The sequence below is a fragment of the Phyllobates terribilis genome, unplaced genomic scaffold (genome assembly GCF_046119375.1).
Source record: "Phyllobates terribilis strain yellow unplaced genomic scaffold, ASM4611937v1 Scaffold_11__3_contigs__length_659146591, whole genome shotgun sequence".
Taxonomy (NCBI): domain Eukaryota; kingdom Metazoa; phylum Chordata; class Amphibia; order Anura; family Dendrobatidae; genus Phyllobates; species Phyllobates terribilis.
In genome coordinates this window covers 47709573-47726822 of record NW_027362771.1, presented here as the reverse complement: position 1 = coordinate 47726822, position 17250 = coordinate 47709573, and the positions used below count along the sequence as shown (strand labels likewise).

At 41.3% G+C, this 17250-nt stretch overlaps 1 protein-coding gene across 1 annotated transcript; it reads right to left on the bottom strand.

Annotated features, from left to right (window-relative positions):
* Positions 1–14236: 14236 nt before the first annotated feature.
* On the bottom strand, positions 14237–15508 carry LOC141167218 (uncharacterized). The gene is made up of 3 exons (XM_073654666.1): positions 15334–15508; positions 14772–15182; positions 14237–14602 (listed from the first exon to the last, which is right to left on the bottom strand). The coding sequence occupies exons 2-3, from the start codon at positions 15180–15182 to the stop codon at positions 14237–14239; spliced, it is 777 nt and encodes a 258-aa protein (XP_073510767.1). The 5' UTR covers positions 15334–15508.
* Positions 15509–17250: the final 1742 nt, after the last annotated feature.

Genomic DNA, 17250 nt, shown 5'->3' with positions numbered 1-17250 from the left:
TTTTTTGTGAAAATATCCACTAAATGAGGGAATAATATGTGTGAGGGTACCCCAGGAGAGTTCCAAATGTGTGTGGGTAGAATATATATCCCACGGGGGTAAAATTGAAAAAAGTTGAAAAAAATTTTTTTTTGGACTTAGTCATTCTTCCGGCGTTTATCACACTTTCTGATAGGGCAAATGTCAGTGAGCATTCCAATTTCAGCTCCAGAGCGATTTGCCCAATGAGTCCTTGATATTTAGTCGTTTTCAGACAATTTTATGGATTTTTGAAAATTTCACTTTTTTTTGAAAATATCCACTAAATGAGGGAATAATATGTGTGAGGGTACCCCAGGAGAGTTCCAAATGTGTGTGGGTAGAATATATATCCCACGGGGTAAAATTGAAAAAAGTTGAAAAAAAATTTTTTTTGGACTTAGTCATTCTTCCGGCGTTTATCACACTTTCTGATAGGGCAAATGTCAGTGAGCATTCCGATTTCAGCTCCAGAGCGATTCGCCCAATGAGTCCTTGATATTTAGTCGTTTTCAGCCAATTTCTGGATTTTTGAAAATTTCACTTTTTTGTGAAAATATCCACTAAATGAGGGAATAATATGTGTGAGGGTACCCCAGGAGAGTTCCAAATGTGTGTGGGTAGAATATATATCCCACGGGGGTAAAATTGAAAAAAGTTGAAAAAAATATTTTTTTGGACTTAGTCATTTTTCCGGTGTTTATCAAACTTTCAGAAAGGGGAAATGTCAGTGAGCATTCAGATTTCAGTTCCAGAGCGATTCGCCCAATGAGTCCTTGATGTTTAGTCGTTTTCAGCCAATTTTCTGGATTTTTGAAAATTTCACTTTTTTGTGAAAATATCCACTAAATGAGGGAATAATATGTGTGAGGGTAACCCAGGAGAGTTCCAAATGTGTGTGTGGTAGAATATATATCCCACGGGGGAAAAATTGAAAAAAGTTGAAAAAAAATTTTTTTTGGACTTAGTAATTTTTCCGGCATTTTTCAGACTTTCAGACAGGGGAAATGTCAGTGAGCGTTCCGATTTCAGTTCCAGAGCGTTTCGCCCAATGAGTCCTTGATATTTAGTCGTTTTCAGCCAATTTGTTGGATTTTTGAAAATTTCACTTTTTTGTGAAAATATCCACTAAATGAGGGAATAATATGTGTGAGGGTACCCCAGGAGAGTTCCAAATGTGTGGGTAGAATATATATCCCACGGGGGTAAAATTGAAAAAAGTTGAAAAAAATTTTTTTTTGGACTTAGTCATTCTTCCGGCGTTTATCACACTTTCTGATAGGGCAAATGTCAGTGAGCATTCCGATTTCAGCTCCAGAGCGATTCGCCCAATGAGTCCTTGATATTTAGTCGTTTTCAGCCAATTTCTGGATTTTTGAAAATTTCACTTTTTTGTGAAAATATCCACTAAATGAGGGAATAATATGTGTGAGGGTACCCCAGGAGAGTTCCAAATGTGTGTGGGTAGAATATATATCCCACGGGGGTAAAATTGAAAAAAGTTGAAAAAATTTTTTTTTTGGACTTAGTCATTCTTCCGGCGTTTATCACACTTTCTGATAGGGCAAATGTCAGTGAGCATTCCGATTTCAGCTCCAGAGCGATTTGCCCAATGAGTCCTTGATATTTAGTCGTTTTCAGCCAATTTCTGGATTTTTGGAAATTTCACTTTTTTGTGAAAATATCCACTAAATGAGGGAATAATATGTGTGAGGGTACCCCAAGAGAGTTCCAAATGTGTGTGGGTAGAATATATATCCCACGGGGGTAAAATTGAAAAAAGTTGCAAAAATTTTTTTTTTGGACTTAGTCATTTTTCCGGCATTTATCAGACTTTCAGATAGGGGAAATGTCAGTGAGCGTTCCAATTTCAGTTTCAGAGTGATTCGCCCGATGAGTCCTTGATATTTAGTCGTTTTCAGCCAATTTGTTGGATTTTTGAAAATTTCACTTTTTTGTGAAAATATCCACTAAATGAGGGAATAATATGTGTGAGGGTACCCCAGGAGAGTTCCAAATGTGTGTGGGTAGAATATATATCCCACGGGGGTAAAATTGAAAAAAGTTGAAAAAAATTTTTTTTGGACTTAGTAATTTTTCCGGCGTTTTTCCGACTTTCAGACAGGGGAAATGTCAGTGACCGTTCCGATTTCAGTTCCAGAGCGATTCGCCCAATGAGTCCTTGATATTTAGTCGTTTTCAGCCAATTTCTGGATTTTTGAAAATTTCACTTTTTTGTGAAAATATCCACTAAATGAGGGAATAATATGTGTGAGGGTACCCCAGGAGAGTTCCAAATGTGTGTGGGTAGAATATATATCCCACGGGGGTAAAATTGAAAAAAGTTGAAAAAAATTTTTTTTTGGACTTAGTCATTCTTCCGGCGTTTATCACACTTTCTGATAGGGCAAATGTCAGTGAGCATTCCGATTTCAGCTCCAGAGCGATTCGCCCAATGAGTCCTTGATATTTAGTCGTTTTCAGCCAATTTCAGGATTTTTGAAAATTTCACTTTTTTGTGAAAATATCCACTAATTGAGGGAATAACATGTGTGAGGGTACCCCAGGAGAGTTCCAAATGTGTGTGGGTAGAATATATATCCCACGGGGGTAAAATTGAAAAAAGTTGAAAAAATTTTTTTTTTGGACTTAGTCATTCTTCCGGCATTTATCACACTTTCTGATAGGGCAAATGTCAGTGAGCATTCCGATTTCAGCTCCAGAGCGATTTGCCCAATGAGTCCTTGATATTTAGTCGTTTTCAGCCAATTTCTGGATTTTTGGAAATTTCACTTTTTTGTGAAAATATCCACTAAATGAGGGAATAATATGTGTGAGGGTACCCCAAGAGAGTTCCAAATGTGTGTGGGTAGAATATATATCCCACGGGGGTAAAATTGAAAAAAGTTGAAAATAATTTTTTTTTGGACTTAGTCATTTTTCCGGCATTTATCAGACTTTCAGATAGGGGAAATGTCAGTGAGCATTCCAATTTCAGTTCCAGAGCGAATCGCCGAATGAGTCCTTGATATTTAGTCGTTTTCAGCCAATTTGTTGGATTTTTGAAAATTTCACCTTTTTGTGAAAATATCCACTAAATGAGGGAATAATATGTGTGAGGGTACCCCAGGAGAGTTCTAAATGTGTGTGGGTAGAATATATATCCCACGGGGGTAAAATTGAAAAAAGTTGAAAAAAATTTTTTTTGGACTTAGTAATTTTTCCGGCGTTTTTCCGACTTTCAGACAGGGGAAATGTCAGTGACCGTTCCTATTTCAGTTCCAGAGCGATTCGCCCAATGAGTCCTTGATATTTAGTCGTTTTCAGCCAATTTCTGGATTTTTGAAAATTTCACTTTTTTGTGAAAATATCCACTAAATGAGGGAATAATATGTGTGAGGGTACCCCAGGAGAGTTCCAAATGTGTGTGGGTAGAATATATATCCCACGGGGGTAAAATTGAAAAAAGTTGAAAAAAATTTTTTTTTGGACTTAGTCATTCTTCCGGCGTTTATCACACATTCTGATAGGGCAAATGTCAGTGAGCATTCCGATTTCAGCTCCAGAGCGATTCGCCCAATGTGTCCTTGATATTTAGTCGTTTTCAGCCAATTTCTGGATTTTTGGAAATTTCACTTTTTTGTGAAAATATCCACTAAATGAGGGAATAATATGTGTGAGGGTACCCCAAGAGAGTTCCAAATGTGTGTGGGTAGAATATATATCCCACGGGGGTAAAATTGAAAAAAGTTTAAAAAATTTTTTTTTTGGACTTATTCATTCTTCCGGCGTTTATCACACTTTCTGATAGGGCAAATGTCAGTGAGCATTCCGATTTCAGCTCCAGAGCGATTCGCCCAATGAGTCCTTGATATTTAGTCGATTTCAACCAATTTCTGTATTTTTGGAAATTTCACTTTTTTGTGAAAATATCCACTAAATGAGGGAATAATATGTGTGAGGGTACCCCAGGAGAGTTCCAAATGTGTGTGGGTAGAATATATATCCCACGGGGGTAAAATTGAAAAAAGTTGAAAAAAATTTTTTTTTTGGCTTAGTCATTCTTCCGGCATTTATCACACTTTCTGATAGGGCAAATGTCAGTGAGCATTCCGATTTCAGCTCCAGAGCGATTTGCCCAATGAGTCCTTGATATTTAGTCGTTTTCATCCAATTTGTTGGATTTTTGAAAATTTCACTTTTTTGTGAAAATATCCACTAAATGAGGGAATAATATGTGTGAGGGTACCCCAGGAGAGTTCCAAATGTGTGTGGGTAGAATATATATCCCACGGGGGTAAAATTGAAAAAATTTTTTTTTTGGACTTAGTCATTCTTCCGGCGTTTATCACACTTTCTGATAGGGCAAATGTCAGTGAGCATTCCGATTTCAGCTCCAGAGCGATTCGCCCAATGAGTCCTTGATATTTAGTCGTTTTCAGCCAATTTCTGGATTTTTGAAAATTTCACTTTTTTGTGAAAATATCCACTAAATGAGGGAATAATATGTGTGAGGGTACCCCAGGAGAGTTCCAAATGTGTGTGGGTAGAATATATATCCCACGGGGGTAAAATTGAAAAAAGTTGAAAAAATTTTTTTTTGGACTTAGTCATTTTTCCGGCGTTTATCAGACTTTCAAATAGGGGAAATGTCAGTGAGCGTTCCAATTTCAGTTCCAGAGCGATTTGCCCAATGGGTCCTTGATATTTATTCGTTTTCAGCCAATTTTCTGGATTTTTGAAAATTTCACTTTTTTGTGAAAATATCCACTAATTGAGGGAATAACATGTGTGAGGGTACCCCAGGAGAGTTCCAAATGTGTGTTGGTAGAATATATATCCCACGGGGGTAAAATTGAAAAAAGTTGAAAAAATTTTTTTTTTGGACTTAGTCATTCTTCCGGCATTTATCACACTTTCTGATAGGGCAAATGTCAGTGAGCATTCCGATTTCAGCTCCAGAGCGATTTGCCCAATGAGTCCTTGATATTTAGTCGTTTTCAGCCAATTTCTGGATTTTTGGAAATTTCACTTTTTTGTGAAAATATCCACTAAATGAGGGAATAATATGTGTGAGGGTACCCCAAGAGAGTTCCAAATGTGTGTGGGTAGAATATATATCCCACGGGGGTAAAATTGAAAAAAGTTGAAAAAAATTTTTTTTTGGACTTAGTCATTTTTCCGGCATTTATCAGACTTTCAGATAGGGGAAATGTCAGTGAGCATTCCAATTTCAGTTCCAGAGCGAATCGCCCAATGAGTCCTTGATATTTAGTCGTTTTCAGCCAATTTGTTGGATTTTTGAAAATTTCACTTTTTTGTGAAAATATCCACTAAATGAGGGAATAATATGTGTGAGGGTACCCCAGGAGAGTTCCAAATGTGTGTGGGTAGAATATATATCCCACGGGGGTAAAATTGAAAAAAGTTGAAAAAAATTTTTTTTGGACTTAGTAATTTTTCCGGCGTTTTTCCGACTTTCAGACAGGGGAAATGTCAGTGACCGTTCCTATTTCAGTTCCAGAGCGATTCGCCCAATGAGTCCTTGATATTTAGTCGTTTTCAGCCAATTTCTGGATTTTTGAAAATTTCACTTTTTTGTGAAAATATCCACTAAATGAGGGAATAATATGTGTGAGGGTACCCCAGGAGAGTTCCAAATGTGTGTGGGTAGAATATATATCCCACGGGGGTAAAATTGAAAAAAGTTGAAAAAAATTTTTTTTTGGACTTAGTCATTCTTCCGGCGTTTATCACACATTCTGATAGGGCAAATGTCAGTGAGCATTCCGATTTCAGCTCCAGAGCGATTCGCCCAATGAGTCCTTGATATTTAGTCGTTTTCAGCCAATTTCTGGATTTTTGGAAATTTCACTTTTTTGTGAAAATATCCACTAAATGAGGGAATAATATGTGTGAGGGTACCCCAAGAGAGTTCCAAATGTGTGTGGGTAGAATATATATCCCACGGGGGTAAAATTGAAAAAAGTTGAAAAAATTTTTTTTTTGGACTTATTCATTCTTCCGGCGTTTATCACACTTTCTGATAGGGCAAATATCAGTGAGCATTCCGATTTCAGCTCCAGAGCGATTCGCCCAATGAGTCCTTGATATTTAGTCGATTTCAACCAATTTCTGTATTTTTGGAAATTTCACTTTTTTGTGAAAATATCCACTAAATGAGGGAATAATATGTGTGAGGGTACCCCAGGAGAGTTCCAAATGTGTGTGGGTAGAATATATATCCCACGGGGGTAAAATTGAAAAAAGTTGAAAAAAATTTTTTTTTTGGCTTAGTCATTCTTCCGGCATTTATCACACTTTCTGATAGGGCAAATGTCAGTGAGCATTCCGATTTCAGCTCCAGAGCGATTTGCCCAATGAGTCCTTGATATTTAGTCGTTTTCAGCCAATTTGTTGGATTTTTGAAAATTTCACTTTTTTGTGAAAATATCCACTAAATGAGGGAATAATATGTGTGAGGGTACCCCAGGAGAGTTCCAAATGTGTGTGGGTAGAATATATATCCCACGGGGGTAAAATTGAAAAAATTTTTTTTTTGGACTTAGTCATTCTTCCGGCGTTTATCACACTTTCTGATAGGGCAAATGTCAGTGAGCATTCCGATTTCAGCTCCAGAGCGATTCGCCCAATGAGTCCTTGATATTTAGTCGTTTTCAGCCAATTTCTGGATTTTTGAAAATTTCACTTTTTTGTGAAAATATCCACTAAATGAGGGAATAATATGTGTGAGGGTACCCCAGGAGAGTTCCAAATGTGTGTGGGTAGAATATATATCCCACGGGGGTAAAATTGAAAAAAGTTGAAAAAATTTTTTTTTGGACTTAGTCATTTTTCCGGCGTTTATCAGACTTTCAAATAGGGGAAATGTCAGTGAGCGTTCCAATTTCAGTTCCAGAGCGATTTGCCCAATGGGTCCTTGATATTTATTCGTTTTCAGCCAATTTTCTGGATTTTTGAAAATTTCACTTTTTTGTGAAAATATCCACTAAATGAGGGAATAATATGTGTGAGGGTACCCCAGGAGAGTTCCAAATGTGTGTGGGTAGAATATATATCCCACGGAGGTAAAATTGAAAAAAGTTGAAAAAAATTTTTTTTTGGACTTAAGGCCCTGTCACACATAACGAGATCGCTAGCGAGATCGTTGATACGTCACGGGTTTTGTGACGCAACAGCGACATCGCTAGCGATCTCGCTACGTTTGACCGGTAGCAACGATCAGGCCCCTGCTGCGAGATCGTTGATCGTTACAAAGCTCCCTGGACCATTCCTGGGTCGTTGCACTCCCGCTGGGCAGTGTGCATCGCTGTATTTGACACCTAGCCAACGACCTCGTCCAGCGATTCAGAACTGAGACACGTAGGCGTTTATAAATTGGACTATTCCGCGCCCCTCGTCCCCGATTGGTGGTCGCTACGGCGTTCTCATTTCCGGACGCGCATAAAGAAGGCAACAGAATAGCGATTCCGTCCTTTGTTTCTGACCTCGTGCTTTATTGCAGATCCTACCAGAGTTCTCCGGGCTGCTAATATCCGTTCATGGGACTAGTGCTGATTTTTGCGGATCATTGCAGCGTTCTCCAGCTGTGACTCCGCTTTGAACATATCAGACATCTTTAGTAAGGTAGGTATTGTTTGAGGTCTCAGATGCGTTTCCATTTTTATTCTTTTATCACATTTACTAATTATCTGTTATCTTTGCTTTTCAGGGAGGGAGGGCTTGGCTTCTATTTGTATATATATATATGTATGCTTTTGCATGGGCAGATATTTTAGGGGTCTCGTGCACATGCACCCACATAGCGCATTTTCTGTCATGCTCACTAACAGAATGGAATATGGTTTTCCATGATATTTTTTATATACAGTTTCAATACTTGTGTTAATTGTTTTGTTGAAAGTGTTCTCATCTTTTCATGTTATGTTTGCAGTTTGCACATCATGGACGACGGGCAGTGTGCTATTGTGGTTGCTGCATTGCTGGTTGAGGAAGCTCGGCGTCAAGATGATGCACGAGAGCTACAGAGGCGTTCCAAACGAAAGCGTCGCATGTGGACCAGAGAGTGGCTGCAGAAGAGGTCTGAATTGTCCCACATGCAACTTGTAAGAGAGCTTCAGGAGAAGAATCCTCATGATTTCCGCAACTATCTGAGGATGTCAGAGGAATCTTTTAAAGAGTTATTGGAACGAGTTACGCCACGTATTCAACGGAAGGATACAGCGATGCGTGCTTCCATTCCGGCAGATGAAAGATTGGCAGTCACACTGAGATTCCTGGCCACCGGACGCTCATTCCAAGACTTGCATTTTTCTGCAGCCATTTCCAGGCCCATGCTCAGTGTTCTAATCCCGGAGACATGTAATGCAATTTACCACAGTCTACGTAGTTACATACAGTTTCCCAACACGGAGGAGGAATGGAAAAAGATTGCCTCTGATTTTGAGCAGCTGTGGCAGTTCCCTAACTGTGGTGGGGCTTTGGACGGGAAACATGTCCGAATCACTCAGCCACCAAATAGCGGATCCTATTTTTATAATTATAAGGGCTATTTCAGCATCATCATGATGGCCCTTGTTAATGCCAATTACGAATTTATAAATGTAGATGTTGGCATGAACGGCAGGGTTTCTGATGGTGGTGTTTTAGAGCACACACTTTTTGGAGAGCGATTGGACAACTGTGACCTACACTTGCCTCCCAACTCAGAGACTACAGGTAACCTTAATTTTGTTTTTGTCGGCGATGAAGCCTTCCCACTTCATCCCAATCTTATTAAACCGTTCCCCCAAAAAAGTCTTACCCAGGAAAGAAGAATTTTCAATTATCGTTTGTCAAGGGCACGTCGTGTTGTCGAAAATGCCTTCGGTATCATGGCCAACCGCTTCAGAGTTTTTCACACGCCAATTAACATGAAGCTTACATCAATAGACTCTGTTGTTTTGGCCTGTTGCACACTTCACAACTTTCTTCGTCGACGTGATGCAATTACGTACTGTCCGCCTGGCTTCGTGGACTCTGTGGACCTAGCCAATGGGGAAGTGGAGCTCGGTGAATGGCGTGCAAACAATCCTGTAATTGCAGGCCTTCAACCAGTGGGATATGGCAGAAACACCCAGGATGCGAAAACCAGCCGCGACAACTACTGCCAGTATTTTAACGGTCCTGGTGCTGTTACTTGGCAACATCAGAACTTATAGTGGGCAACTACTGACAATTATACACTACTTTCAGTTTTGTATTGATTTGTGTAATAAACTGTGTTTAACTTTGCAAAAGATTTGTTTATCATTGTTTCAATAGTAAGGGCCCGTATACACATACGTGTACTCCAGGGGCGGACATAGGAATCATGGGAGCTCATAGCAGAAGTTATAATTGGGACCCCCCCCACAAAAAAAAAAAAAAAATAAAAAAATAATTGTTGGGGACACAGAAGAGCAGATCCCACAACCTTCCAGCCTTTCTTCCTTTCTGAACTCCTAAATTACTCTTTCATAGCCCCATAAAAATGTGATGGAAATTGAGTAATGGAAATTGAGGAGTCGGTTTGGCTTATCGACTCCGCAGCCCTGTATACCAGGATGGGAGAGCACACAGTATAATGCAGCCCCCCATAGGGTAAAAGGCAGCCCCAGTCCTCCAGTATTATCAGTACTGACTGATTTACAAAAATATATAAATACATACTTACTACTCCAGAATGGGGGAGACTGCTATGGGGTCCGCTGGCTCACGGGCCCCCTACGGCCACGGGCCCCATAGCAGTTATGTGGCCTGCCACCAATGGTGGTACGCCACTGTTGTACTCGTCTGTATACATCCATATACACATCCATATACACATACATATTCAGATACATAAAAATCTACACCCATATCCACACTTATATACAGATAACCAGATATACACACACATACTCACAGACACAGAAGTATGCATACCTACATAAAAATATAGATACATATTTCTACATAAAACCACCTAAACACCAGTATTCCTGTGTGACCGTCACAATAGAGACACTGCTGCGTTCTACAGACGTCGCATTATCAATACAGCGTCTCTAGTCCGACACGCTAATAATTCAAGTCATAATAGGGTTCTCTAATAAACCGCGGGTTTATTGGCGACGTTCATGCGTCGTGGGCGTGGTTACCGACGTTCATGCGTCGTGGGCGGGTCTAACGACGTAGTTGCGGCCTAGCTTATTAAGAGCATTATGGCATCCAGGGTCAGGGCATCTCCTTGGGGTGATGCTGAGGTGTGCTACCTTGTGGAGCACCTGGATGCACTTGATTATGAGTGCCATGTGCACTCTGAGCATCCAGTGCTCCATAAACAGGCGGTGCTGCAGAGGATCGGTCGGGGCCTGGTCCGCAGATTTGGGGTGCAGCGCTCTGCTACCCAAATCCGTAAAAAGCTGGCGGACCTGAAATATAGGTCTGCCGACCGAATCGTCAGCATCCGGTCACGGACCCTGCCCCGCCGTGGTGAGTGGTTTTAAAATATGTTAACACAATATATGGCAGCACATTAGTTACAACTGCAATCACCTTAGGTATCTAATGTTATTTGTTTTCCAGCGCCTGCAGCCCCAGAGCCCCCAAGGGAGTCACCTCCAGCCCTGGAGCCCCAGCAGCATTCCTCTGCCAGCTCGCCAGCATCACTCCGTGATATAGGTGCAGCTTCATCTTTCGGTAATGCTTTGACATAAAATACGGTCCATACAACTTGGAAAGTATAGGGCTGTCATGTACTATTAAGTGTTGTGTCTTTCTCTAGCCGGTGGTGCCAGGGGATCCGGGTGGTCACTCAGCTCGTCATCATCCGAGCAACCTGAAAACCGTAAGTGTTAAATACCAAACATGTACCTGATAGGCTGTGTGCCCACGATGCGTTTTTTAAGGTGTTTCTGCAGCGTTTTTGCTGCTGTGGAAACGCATTAAAAGCGCATGGTAGAAGGTCTGCCATGTTCCCCAATGATAATCCGCATGTGCTGTGCACATGCTGCGGAAATTTCCGCTGCACATTATCATTGCGGAAAAAAACGCAGCACTACCAATTATTTTGCATAAGGTGGTTTTTTTGCGCCGCCATTGACTTGCATTATAATGCGCCAATTCCGCAATACTGCATCTGTACTTGCGTAATTAGCGCGTTCTAATGTGCGGATGGTACCCGGGAGTGGTGCATCGTGGGCACATAGCCTTAATTTGATGAATGTACAGAATTATTGGACTTTTAAGTTTAACTATTACCTCCGTAGAAATCCCAACACTACAAGATCTCCTGGCGTCACAACGGAGACTGAGTGAAGAGATCCACCAGCACGGAGTGATGCTGGCAAGATTTGTGGCAGCCCATGACCGTCACGGCAGCCAATAACTTATTTTTTGTTATGTAGTTGATATTATTTGGTTGGTTATATTTTTTATATTTTTATAAAAAAAAATTAGTTTATATCCACTATTGTCTACACTTTGTTACATCTAATCCTATCCTGTGTGATACTGCCTGACGGGTTGTGTATCTAATCCTATCCTGTGTGATACTGCCTGACGGGTTGTGTATCTAATCCTATCCTGTGTGATACTGCCTGACGGGTTGTGTATCTAATCCTATCCTGTGTGATACTGCCTAAAGGGTTGTGTATCTAATCCTATCCTGTGTGATACTGCCTAAAGAGTTGTGTATCTAATCCTATCCTGTGTGATACTGCCTGACGGGTTGTGTATCTAATCCTATCCTGTGTGATACTGCCTAAAGGGTTGTGTATCTAATCCTATCCTGTGTGATACTGCCTAAAGAGTTGTGTATCTAATCCTATCCTGTGTGATACTGCCTGACGGGTTGTGTATCTAATCCTATCCTGTATGATACTGCCTAAAGGGTTGTGTATCTAATCCTATCCTGTGTGATACTGCCTAAAGAGTTGTGTATCTAATCCTATCCTGTGTGATACTGCCTGACGGGTTGTGTATCTAATCCTATCCTGTATGATACGGCCTAAAGGGTTGTGTATCTAATCCTATCCTGTGTGATACTGCCTAAAGGGTTGTGTATCTAATCCTATCCTGTGTGATACTGCCTGACGGGTTGTGTATCTAATCCTATCCTGTGTGATACTGCCTGACGGGTTGTGTATCTAATCCTATCCTGTGTGATACTGCCTAAAGGGTTGTGTATCTAATCCTATCCTGTGTGATACTGCCTGACGGGTTGTGTATCTAATCCTATCCTGTGTGATACTGCCTGATGGGTTGTGTATCTAATCCTATCCTGTGTGATACTGCCTGACGGGTTGTGTATCTAATCCTATCCTGTGTGATACTGCCTAAAGGGTTGTGTATCTAATCCTATCCTGTGTGATACTGCCTAAAGGGTTGTGTATCTAATCCTATCCTGTGTGATACTGCCTGACGGGTTGTGTATCTAATCCTATCCTGTGTGATACTGCCTGACGGGTTGTGTATCTAATCCTATCCTGTGTGATACTGCCTAAAGGGTTGTGTATCTAATCCTATCCTGTGTGATACTGCCTGACGGGTTGTGTATCTAATCCTATCCTGTGTGATACTGCCTAAAGGGTTGTGTATCTAATCCTATCCTGTGTGATACTGCCTAAAGAGTTGTGTATCTAATCCTATCCTGTGTGATACTGCCTATAGAGTTATGTATCTAATCCTATCCTGTGTGATACTGCCTGACGGGTTGTGTATCTAATCCTATCCTGTGTGATACTGCCTGACGGGTTGTGTATCTAATCCTATCCTGTGTGATACTGCCTAAAACAAGCAGTGCAGGGGCAGTAAAGCCCACTCCAAAGTCGGCTTTCACACCCTCCTGCTTATTGATGTTATCAGCTGAAGTTGTGTAGGGGCAGGAAAGCCGTCTGAAGTCGGCTTTAATAGCCGCCTGCAAATTGATGTTATCAGCTGAAGTTGTGTGGGGGCATGAAAGCCGTCTGAAGTCGGCTTTAATAGCTGTCTACTAATTGATGTTATCAGCTGAAGTAGTGTAGGGGCAGGAAAGCCGTCTGAAGTCGGCTTTCATTGCCGCCTACTTATTGATATTATCAGCTGAAGTTGTGTGGGGGCAGGAAAGCCGTCTGAAGTCGGCTTTAATAGCTGTCTACTAATTGATGTTATCAGCTGAAGTAGTGTAGGGGCAGGAAAGCCGTCTGAAGTCGGCTTTCATTGCCGCCTACTTATTGATATTATTAGCTGAAGTTGTGTGGGGGCAGGAAAGCCGTCTGAAGTCGGCTTTCACAGATGCCAGCTAATTCAAGAAGAAGAGAGAAGAGGAAAGAATAGGAACATAGTATGAAAACTATAAGGAAGACCTAACATGTTGATCCAGAGGAAGGCAAAAAAAAACCATGCTCCGTTTTGGGAAAAAAAATTCCTTCCTGACTCCACATACGGCAATCAGACTAGTTCCCTGGATCAACGCCCTATCAAGAATCTAATATATACAACCTATAATCTGAGTCAGACTCATAGTGCATGGTATGGCAGATCATTGCCATACCGTGCACCATGACTATGACCCCAAAGACTAAAAGAAGGGAAGTAGGAAGAGGAGGGGAAGAAAACCAGCTGTGAAGAAGACCAGAGGACACAGGGAAAAGACAGAAGACAGGTGATAAAGCCTGGAGCCGGAGGAGGAGAAGGGGAGGAGGTGATCACCAGCGGAGAGCAGGGATGGGAATAGACGGTAGAGAATGGAGGGGAGGGAACGGAGATTGGGAAGGGATCGGAGGGCAGGGGTGAGGGGTCCCACCCTCGGGAAGAGGTAAAGCAGAAAATAAGGCAACCAAAAAACATTTTTATTTTAATCAGGGTGAGATCAGAGGGCAGGGGTAAAGTTAAAAAGAGGACAATAAACAAACAAAAATATAAACAATTTTAACAATTTAAATAAGTATTAAATTAACAATATTTACAAAATGATAAAAAAAAATTGAAATGAAACATCACTACAGTTCTTCATATCGATTACCTGTATTTGTGTATCCGTGCCTGGGGGAAACAAAAGAATCAGAACACATGGGATACTGTGGGGGGGGGGGCAAGGCTTTGTGGACGCCGGATCCTCTGCACTGGTGTGCTGTGAAGTGGGTCCGGCCTATGGGTCCAAGAATGTTGTTGAAAATGGCCAGGGTCAATCAGAGTATGTACAGTAGACGTTTCATTAAGTTTCATTAAGTTCACCGGCTGCCGCTTTATTTAAAGTCTCAAACATGACCCTTTCTGCATGCGCCCTCTGTCGGTCATCCAGCCTCTGTAGTCTCTCGCCAGCATATGTTGCAAAGCTGTCCCGCTTGGCCTGGGTCTGCAGAAGTAGAATCTTGTTCGCCAGAGATACTAGATCTGGCGATGGCGGCAAGCTGGCCTTTCTTTTCCTTGATTTTCTCTGTCGCCGAGGCACAAGGTCTTCACTTGTAGAGGCCATAGGGTCTTCATTCACCGATGCCATAGGTTCCTCATTCCTTGACATAACACTCGCCTCCTCCATACCACGTTCCGTAGCCGAGATGTCGTCATCTTGCCAATGGTGCTGTGGGAACACAAAAATAAAGTTAAGATTTGGTTACAACATCCAGCAGGTATGTTATGACCAGCATGGGTACACGTGCACTAAAAAACAAATATGAGGGGCGGCTAAACTAGGGCATGTACATTGAAAGTATAAATGCTATTTACAGGGAAGCAAAGAAGGTACTTACATCTTCAACAGGGGAGTCAGTCCGTATGTCGGGGTCTTCTTCCGGGGTCTGCCGTATCGTACACACCATTCGCCGAGGTAGCTCCTGGTCACGGGTGAAGGCAAGCAAATCATAATACCATAATGTCGGCACATAAACCTCATCTGTGCCGGTACCTGACTTCTTTGATTTCTCCACCCGGTTGAGTTCTTTCTTATATACGGTACGTAGACCCTGGATCTTTCTCTTCACCAGCTCTTCATCCACCTTCTCGTTGGGGCCATGCCTTTTAAAGAGGGAAATCAATTGCTGGTAGGCCTCCCTCTTTTTCTCTCTATTGCAGTAGTCTGTTGATTTTATTTGCCAAAGGCACGGCAGGGAGCGGTAGAGGTCAATCATTTCCCTCACAAACTCTTCACTTTTGAAAGCCATCTGAAAAGGATAGCAATACAGTGAGCATACATGAAACATTTTCAAACAAAGTAAAAAGTACTACACACCATTTGCTGACTAAAAATGGCCTCCAATATATAAGCAAATATATACTTATTGAGTGTGATAAAAATCCACTAAAATAACTTACCGTGGAAACAAAGCAATACAGTGCCTGAAAAACCCAAAAGTCAATGTTCAGTCACAGCTGAAGAAAATCCACAAATGAATGGAATCACAGCAGTAGATCGCAACTAGGATCCAAAAATCAGGACGCTGACAAGGCTTCAACAAATCCCAGATGGACGAAACTTGCCCGGAGAACACTGCTACGATCCGAAAGCAAAGCGCAGATAGGAACAAGGGAGCGGAATTGCCCCAACGTTGCCTTTTTAAAAACCCCCGGCCAATCAGAACGCAGTAGCGTCCACCAATCGAAGATGAGTGGGCGCGGAAAGGTAATTTTATGTACGCCTTTCTGTCACAGTACAGTCCCTCAAAGTGTGTATCGTTGAGTGTGGATCGTTGAAATAGCTGCTGTGTGACAGCGTCCCAGCGACCAACGAGATCGTTAGTTAGATCGCTGGGGCGGCCGAAATCGTTGGCAAGTTTACATGTTTGACGGCTCCCGAACGATCTCTCCAGCGATCTCAAAACTGTGACGTAGTAACGATCTCGCTAGCGATCTCGTTATGTGTGACAGGGCCTTTAGTCATTCTTCCGGCGTTTATCACACTTTCTGATAGGGCAAATGTCAGTGAGCATTCCGATTTCAGCTCCAGAGCGATTCGCCCAATGAGTCCTTGATAATTAGTCGTTTTCAGCCAATTTCTGGATTTTTGGAAATTTCACTTTTTTGTGAAAATATCCATTAAATGAGGGAATCATGTGTGTGACGGTACCCCAGGAGAGTTCCAAATGTGTGTGGGTAGAATATATATCCCACGGGGGTAAAATTGAAAAAAGTTGAAAAAATTTTTTTTTTGGACTTAGTCATTCTTCCGGCGTTTATCACACTTTCTGATAGGGCAAATGTCAGTGAGCATTCCGATTTCAGCTCCAGAGCGATTCGCCCAATGAGTCCTTGATATTTATTCGTTTTCAGCCAATTTCTGGATTTTTGGAAATTTCACTTTTTTGTGAAAATATCCACTAAATGAGGGAATAATATGTGTGAGTGTACCCCAGGAGAGTTCCAAATGTGTGTGGGTAGAATATATATCCCACGGGGGTAAAATTGAAAAAAGTTGAAAAATTTTTTTTTTGGATTTAGTCATTTTTCCGGCGTTTATCAGACTTTCAGATAGGGGAAATGTCAGTAAGCGTTCCAATTTCAGTTCCAGAGCGATTTGCCCAATGGGTCCTTGATATTTAGTCGTTTTCAGCCAATTTTCTGGATTGTTGAAAATTTCACTTTTTTGTGAAAATATCCACTAAATGAGGGAATAATATGTGTGATGGTACGCCAGGAGAGTTCCAAATGTGTGTGGGTAGAATATATATCCCACGGGGGTAAAATTGAAAAAAGTTGAAAAAAATTTTTTTTTGGTCTTAGTCATTCTTCCGGCTTTTATCACACTTTCTGATAGGGCAAATGTCAGTGAGCATTCCGATTTCAGCTCCAGAGCGATTCGCCCAATGAGTCCTTGATATTTAGTCGTTTTCAGCCAATTTCTGGATTTTTGGAAATTTCACTTTTTTGTGAAAATATCCACTAAATGAGGGAATAATATGTGTGAGTGTACCCCAGCAGAGTTCCAAATGTGTGTGGGTAGAATATATTTCCCACGGGGGTAAAATTGAAAAAAGTTGAAAAAATTTTTTTTTTGGACTTAGTCATTTTGCTGGCGTTTATCAGACTTTCAGATAGGGGAAATGTCAGTGAGCGTTCCAATTTCAGTTCCAGAGCGATTCGCCCAATGAGTCCTTGATATTTAGTCGTTTTCAGCCAATTTCTGGATTTTTGAAAATTTCACTTTTTTGTGAAAATATCCACTAAATGAGGGAATAATATGTGTGAGGGTACCCCAGGAGAGTTCCAAATGTGTGTGGGTAGAATATATATCCC